The 8,085-nt window shown below is 42.8% G+C and overlaps 1 protein-coding gene across 1 annotated transcript; it reads right to left on the bottom strand.

Moving 5' to 3' along the window:
• Nucleotides 1-561: 561 nt before the first annotated feature.
• Nucleotides 562-6,230, bottom strand: LOC308321403 (uncharacterized protein). Its single transcript, XM_080772265.1, has 5 exons — nt 6,094-6,230; nt 5,181-5,253; nt 3,833-3,863; nt 3,531-3,741; nt 562-3,175 (listed from the first exon to the last, which is right to left on the bottom strand). Exons 2-5 carry the CDS (start codon nt 5,246-5,248, stop codon nt 1,968-1,970), a joined length of 1,518 nt encoding a protein of 505 aa, XP_080628391.1. The 5' UTR covers nt 5,249-5,253; nt 6,094-6,230; the 3' UTR covers nt 562-1,967.
• Between the last annotated feature and the right edge of the window lie 1,855 nt (nt 6,231-8,085).

Genomic DNA, 8,085 nt, shown 5'->3' with positions numbered 1-8,085 from the left:
TAAACCAATCAGTGTATAATCTGAGAAATCCAACATACTCGTCTTGATCACATGACTACAAAGATTTTGGATGAAATCTGTGAGACTAATATAAACAATGTGTTTGGCAGAAATCGGCCTCATGGTGGCGCTATAACTGGCAGATGTGGAGGGATGCAGGGACAATGTTTTTCCATGGCCTCTAGGGAGTGTGCGTACATAAGTTGTACACAGATCGATGCAATTATAGGAAAAAAAATAGCATTATATATTCTTTTCTCCTGCTCTCTCGGAGCTCAATTGCACCCTAAAAAACTGAACTTTTAACATTCAGTAGATCTGTGGTCTGGGGATTTCTGGCTTTATACCGGTAAGTAAAAAGAGCCAGCAAATCCCATTATGACAATGGGATTTGCCAGCAGATGTTGTTTTTCATTGTAGCTCAAAAGGCTTCACGGGGAAAATCCACTGAAAGTTCAGGTTGTTTGGGTGTAATTGAGGTCATAAAAATAAATAAATGAATGTCATGAAACCTTTAAAGAATGTGAACCAAACAATGATGCAGACAAATGCAGATCAATTACGCCATCATTTACTAATAATCAATTATGTACAACATATATTGCAGCCAGTGCTACAAATGAAGAAATTACAACCCTTCCCAGGTTTGAAAAAACATTTTGTGAGCATTTGGAATGCAACTGTAATGCGAACATGAAATAAAAACATAAAATCAATTAAATCCATTAGTCAAGATGTGGTCAAGGAAATAAATACTAAAGAATAAAAAGACAACCAAGGGATTACATCACAAACTAATATTTCTGACTCCATCTCTTTCCCTTCCCTCAGAAGGGGTGGTGTGAGTCTCTAAGGCGCATTGGGGAAGATAAGAGTGGCCTAAACTGATTTAGAAAAGGGGTCATCATGAGTTTCAGTTTTCAGTTAACTCATCAGAGTGGTTGCAGTCAACAGTGAGGTTCTCCCCAGTCCCAGAACAGCTCCACTCTTGAATGAATCCAGGAAACCTTTGTTAATCAGGTCCAGCTTGCTTATTGATCAGAGGAAAAGATTAATCAATAATCAAAACAACTACCACATACCAAAGATGGGCTGAACAAACCAGAGGCTGTCTAGAGAGTACACTATGGACTATTCAATCCAGTGAAAAGCAAATTCAGTTTTTGGCTCAGACAAACTACCGGTATATGAAATTAAAATTAAAGTTTTGAATTTATCACATCACACAACTTAAGTGAACTTATGTGGGAGAGAAGTCAGGAATACCTTTTGAGAAATATAAAAAAAAGTTTTAAAATGCTAATTTTGGTCCCCATTTTGGACTGAGGCCGATTCTAAAAAGCCCTCTAAATCCTGACCTAAGCTTTCTGAAAAACGTCCAATATTTATATAGCAGCATCAAAGTTTTAAAATACTGTACAGAACCCCAAGAGGGGTTCCTGCCCAGAATGGGCTAGGGGAGAATGTTCATTTCAGCTTTACAACAGAAAGCCAACTAACTATATATGTCAAACTCAAGGCCTGGGGGCCAAATCAGGCCCGTGAATGAATTATCTTCGGCCCGCGGGATGATATTTAATTAGTATTAGAACTGGCCCTCTGGTATATTGCACGGACCACCATAATACTACAAGTCCGACAATGCACTGCGAGTGCATTGTCACATATTGAGGACCCGCAAGCGCAAGCATGCGTCTTCTCTTCATTGATCAGCAGTGAAAGTATATCACTTGTGGTCAACTTTCAGCTACCCCTCTCCCCAAAAATGACCTGTGTGTTGAAACACAGTCCGGCCCTCGAATTGTACCAATTTCTTTATTTTGGCCCACTGTGTATTTGAGTTTGACATCCCAAGGCATTTGAACACTGCTGCCTGCCAGGCACAATGTGGGACAGGGTCTCAATTTGTGAGACACCTCAAAAGTCTTGGAAATGAGGGACTATCCCACGCAAAGGGGGACAACTGGTCACCTTGCGTAGAACATTCTGGATTCTATTGCCAGGAAATGCATGTACACCTCAATGGCAGTTATTGGCAAACTGTGTTCCTCCTTTTTTTTGCGAAAATAATGCTCCAGAACCGTACTGGTCATCCAACAGAAGACCGGCAAGTGGCACATGGTTTGGAGGCTTACTGATGTCCTAATGTGTGAGATCATGCGGCTGGCTAGATCTTCGTCACTGCTGTACTTATTCTTGAAGTAGGCTTCTCGATTTGGTTTAGTAAACCCCCGAAGCTCAGTCACCCTGTCAACATGCTCTAGAGCAGGGATTCGTTTGACTGTTGCTGGCCGCGCGGTTATCCAAAGGCGGGCCAAGGGAAGCAGATGCCCGTTGATGAGGCTTGTCAGCATCACAGCAATTGGTGCTGGCTTATTGATATCAGTCAAGACCTCATTGTTCTCAAAGTCCAAAGGAAACATGAACTCTTCCAAACCATCAATGATGAACATTACTTGGGTCATGTTGAAGTCATCAAATCCATCCAATTCTTTAAAGAACGTATGAATGACTTCTCGAAAGGTGAGAGTCTTTCCTCTAACTAATGGATTCCAGCCTCTTAAATAGAATGGGATCAATATCTTTATTATGTCTTCGTTGGAACCTTCGCGTGCCCATTTCAGAACATATCTTTTGGTCAGAAATGTTTTGCCAATGCCAGCACATCCTATTGTTAACAATGTTTTGACTGGTTTCTCTTGTCCTGGCATGGTCCTAATCAGGTCACGCATTCTGATTTCTCTTTTCCTGAATGCTAGTTTACTTTCAGTTCTGTTCACATCTGAACATCTTTCAATTTGACTGACCTGTTCTTTGATCACATCTGAACATCCTTCAATTTGACTGACCTCCTGTTCTTTGCTCACATCTGAACATCTTTCAGTTTGAACGACCTCCTGTTCTTTCACATCTGAACATCTTTCAGCTCGACTGGCCTCTTCTGTGTTCACATCTAAACAGTTTTCAGTTTGACTGACCTGTTCTTTGCTCACATCTGAACATATTTCAGTTTGACTGACCCGTTTGTTCACATCTGCTCTCTCTTCCATTATGATTAAAAGTTCAATCCAGATCTCACATAGAATCTTAGGGGTTTTATCTCTGACCCCCTCAAACACATACTGAAACGACTGCCTAGATCCCATTGCTACCTGAAAATCCAAAATCGCCTCCTCTGAAAAAAGAGAAAATTAAACAGAAGAAAAGTGTTAATATCTAGAGACAAATATATTTTCATTTGAAAAACAGTCACCATCAGGTATTAATTAATGTGGAGTCAGTGGGCTGTATTTTGCATGTCTTAAGTACCAGGTCTTATTACCTAACTTGAGTAAACGAAAGACCTGGAGGCGTGATCAATGCCATTTGGCTATTCTGAGTGGCCAAAGAGCATTGATCACGCCTCCAGGTCTTTTTTCCAAAGGCCCATTTTGTGAGTGCATGTACAGTAAACATACCCATTGTGTTTGAATTTGCATTTCAGTAGTACCTCGACACATGACGAGAGCGTAAATAATGATTTCGCTTACTATTATCAAGGATGTCAATGATGTCGTATTTCATGACATATTTGACGGTGACTTCCATTCTTCCTCCCCCCCTCCGCCGCTGCTTCCTTGCTCGCTCCTTCTCCTCCTCCTCATCATCTGGACCTCCCTTCAGATATGCCGTTCCCCCTGGAAAGCTGATGTACGATTGCTCCAACCTCATCCCCCCAGGCATCCCCCCAGGTGCATTAGCCTGAAAGGGACAACAATCAACTCAGTATTTGTTTTCTTTGTGTATTAAGATTTTTTCCAGAGGTGAAACTGAATGAAAAAGCGGATCTCACCGTGTATGACGAGTTGCTTCTTTGAGGACCTCTGTGGACATGAGAAAGGGGCATTTTTGCTTTTTATATGCATTGCACTCCATCAGACTAGTGAAAAAGAATTGTGTTGTACATTTGTTTTTGTTCTTCATTGGATATGAAATTAAACAAATGAGGTTAACATCCAGACTGTCAGCTTTATTTTGAGACATATCAGGTAGGCGTGATTATGAATCCCACCACACAGGGCCGGATTAACACCAAAGCAATGCTGGATGGCGGACGTACGTCTTTTATTACACCAGAATCATGGTCACCTCTCCACCTAACCTCACACAGCCCAGTGGGCCCACCCAACTTGAATAACAGCCAATCTAGCGCATTTTTGCACTTTCTCACCAACAATAAACACTTATGTTTTTAGACACTATTTATTTCATTCGGATTAGCAGGGACATTTTCTGTGGAGCTAAAGGGCCCTTTTTTTTGAGGGGCCCCTGCACAAAGTGCCCATATGGTAGATATATGCCACCACAGCTCTAGAATTGACCCGCCTGATTGGCTCCCAGGCAGGTATAGTTTTACTGAGGTTAGGCATAATTTTACTGAGGTTAGGGTTAGGTGTATGCATAGTTGCAAAAACACTGGTCAATCACAGCAGGGTTTGCCTAGAGCAGCTAACAACGCATCAGGTAGAGTAGACCTTGTGTTACTGTCTCACACTCAATTTGAGTATGTGTCACTGTCCATGAAGGGACTGTACAATAGCTTTCAGTTTCTGATTATAACTGTATATGTTTTGGGGACTGCCCTTAAGTCAGACCTCCCGTTAGTCAGATCTATGGTGCAGGTTACAAATCACCCGTGCTGTGGGTTACAAATCACCTGTGCTGTGGGTTACAAATCACCCGTGCTGTGAGTTACAAATCACCCGTGCTGTGGGTTATAAATGATCCATGCTGCGGGTTATAAATCACCCATGCTGCGGGTTATACGTAAATCACCTGTGCTACTGGTTACAAATGACTCATGCTGCGGGTTATAAATCACCCGTGCTGCGGGTTATAAATCACCCGTGCTGTGGGTTATAAATCACCTGTGCTGCTGGTTACAAATGACCTGTGCTGCGGGTTAGAAATCACCTGTGCTGCTGGTTACAAATGACCCATGCTGCAGGTTATAAATCACCTGTGGCTTCCTGTGAGGTTAGGGTTAGTAATGGTCAGACTAATGGGATGTGGAACCAATGCCAGTACGTAGACTGTGGACATTGACAGGAAACAGAGAGACGGGGAGTGACACGTGACAAAGACCAACACGTTAAATCACGCAACAATAATAATCACTTACAGTTCGATTCTCATCTTACCTCTTACTCTTTTTTGGGGTGTTATTTTTGCTTTTATAGGGCTCCATCTCCTGGCCATTATTGGACATTGTGCCTAAACAAAAGATAAACAATATTACAATCCATCTTTATGATGCACATACAGTACACATCTTAATACACAACCTTTGTTGTCATTTTAGTTTGCCATATCCCAATGTACTTGTATTCAGCAACCCTTTCTATGTTTGATCAAATCGAGGTAGTAATATATAAATTATTATTTATATAGTGTAAATAGAACAGAGCCCAGGATCAATCCTTGTGGGACACATTTTGAGGTAAGAACCCTGACTGTGCTCTCCCAGCTTTCACACATTGAGATCTCCCAGTCCCAGCCAGGTGCGTAGCTCTGAAACCACCTGCAGGCTATCCCAGTTCTGTGTAAAATATTTAAGACTTAACAGTGCATAATCCATTTTTATCAAAGGCTTTAGATAAATAAATGGCTTTTCCCCCTTCCCCGGGCGCAATCTTTCATTATACGATGGCTCTCTCTCCAATAAGGTAAGGGTAAGGGGAAATAAAGAAGCAACCATTGTGTTGTGTGCACTTAATGTGGTTTCAGGAAGTTCAGCATTACATCGTGAAGCACTCGGGGAGCACTGGAGACTTTTTATAGAGACGTATTATAACAACTAACCATGTACATTCGTAGCAGTACATTCGCAGAATAAAAGTGCGTTTTGCTGGATCGATATTTTAGTTTTGCGTCTATTAGTTTAGATTTAGATTTAACTGGATCGCTACCTGTTCATCTAGTTACACAATACACACACACCCTACAGGTAGGGTTAGGTTGGGTGACGTGATACTAAAGTCCATAAGTAGGCAGTAAAACTTCAAAGAAAGTTTAAATAAAATTAAAGTTTAAAGCAGGTTTAGCACTACTAACCTGCTGAAAGTAGTTTTCTTCTTCTGTCACCATGCACACAGACCGTAGAAATGAAATAAATCAGTGTATTTTCTCACGAAAACAACTTTTTTCTTCTTCACAAAACTGCGTGCTGAATCTCTTATCTTCCAACTCCCTGGTTCCTCCTTTGAGCGCAGCAACGTGACTCCCATAATGCTTTGCGACCTCATCAGTGTTGCCAGATTATGTGAGAGAAATAAGCAGCCAGGTCTACGAAAACGAGCCTAAAATAAACCACAGCGTGCATTCTATTTGAAAATACCGTAGCCGATATACAAGCTCACAACGCGTCGCGATACTACGCGATGTGAGCTTGAGCTTGTAGTTATTCTATTATCGGGGACACAAAGTGACAAATGTGGTATGGGGGTCGCTGGCAGCCTGGCACAACATATTTTTAGATGTGGGGTCATTGAACTTGGACAAATATCTGGCTGTCCTAAATGATAAATCTGAGAATCCCATCGACAATTAAATAACGGAAAAACAGCGCCCCTGTTTTGTCCTTGACGTGGGCCAACAGTCTGTCTTACTACTAGGCTACTCCTTTCTATAACCGGTTTACTTTAATCCCAAAGTAGCTTTCAATAAACAGACATGGCAACACTACCTAACACACTAACCCAAAATAAAACATCATTGTGCAGTATAGTTATGAGCGCTGCCACAGTGCCACTGCCAGGGGTGGGCAGGGTGGGCAGGGTGGGCAGGCAGCACTCATACCTCCAATACTGCTGCAGTCTGCAATGTACTAAATACTCACAGTTTTCACTGTCAGTGATGATTTGGGGTGTCATGTCATGTGATGGTGTTGTGTTGGTCCACTCAGCTCCACAGTGTTATATCTGCTGTGTATTTTAGAGCACTTTGTGCTTCAGTAGCCTATGCTTTATCATGATAATGATGATATATCAAGAGGAATTGGTATATGCTTACGGGCCGGCTGCTATCAAAGCAAACCAGCAACATCAATCAAACCTCAACAGTGCCATGCGGATCACCTCCTTTGTTAAATCACTAAATTCTGATAGTAATGTTTGCTATCTAGAGTGTTTGTTCAGTAGACAGGTCTTCCTGTCTCTCCAGCTCATTTAATAAACAGAAAATACATTTTCAGGTAGGTGACAACATTTCAGCCATAGTACAGGAGAAAGTAGCCATTTATCTCAGCTTAATTTTTAGTGTTCCAGTTCCAATTTTGTCTGCTCATTTATTTGTGTGGACTGGGTCCCTGCGACAAGACATATAGGCTCATTCATAGTCTGGATTTTCGGTGGTGAGGTGACCACCGGAGCTGAAATAACATTGAGCGGTGGTGAGTAAAAACAGAGAGTGTAGTGGTTGATTTTTTTACAAACTGAACTCCCTGGGCAACCAGTGACCTCCAGGATAGTCTGGATGGCAACCGAGTTAGGTCGGTGACACTGGAGAGACAGCTGACCTCCAGGAAAGTCTGGCAGGGCAACAGGGGTTAGCAACCTCTGTTGCAGCACTCGCAAGAGGGCACCACGCAAGCTACAGACCGTACAAATGAGCAATACCCCAGAGTCTCCCGAGAGGAGGGGAGGAAGAGAGACTCGATAGGACAGATTCAACGACAACAACTATGACAGTGACACAGACGCAGAGATGGATCCCTTGACTCAAGTACACCAGAGTAAGGCCAAGTGTGGACAAGGACGGACACATGCACACCACACAGACGAACAGTCTGGTGAGACGTAGGAGGACACTAGGCAGGAGGCAAACCATAGTCCTAGAGACCTGGCTCTCAATGCCTGATATCCCCCAAGAACACACAAGGCAGAGAGAGCTTCCTGCTAGTTCTGGCAGGAGAGAAAGGACAGTGGGCGGGGGTGCCCTGGGCGCGGCGGTCGTTGGGGTGTGTGGTCAGCACTGGTTTGCTGCACCTGGCCGGCAGGTTTTTCGCACTTCCCTGTTGGCCGGGTGTGGCTCTCTCTCCCGGTGATG

This window comes from Protomyctophum bolini (assembly GCF_963924005.1).
Source record: "Protomyctophum bolini genome assembly, chromosome: 1".
Lineage (NCBI taxonomy): Eukaryota > Metazoa > Chordata > Actinopteri > Myctophiformes > Myctophidae > Protomyctophum > Protomyctophum bolini.
The sequence above is the reverse complement of the archived record's forward strand: the minus strand, read 5'-3'. Positions and strand labels throughout refer to the sequence as shown.

Bases quoted from the DNA above. Each gene is read 5' to 3' on its own strand.
- LOC308321403 (XM_080772265.1), bottom strand. From the start codon at position 5,248: ATGTCCAATAATGGCCAGGAGATGGAGCCCTATAAAAGCAAAAATAAC. The intron at 3,864-5,180 runs GTAAGATGAGAA...TCATGTCCACAG, and splicing joins ACCCCAAAAAAGAGTAAGAG to AGGTCCTCAAAGAAGCAACT. The intron at 3,742-3,832 runs GTGAGATCCGCT...TGTCCCTTTCAG, and splicing joins GAAGCAACTCGTCATACACG to GCTAATGCACCTGGGGGGAT.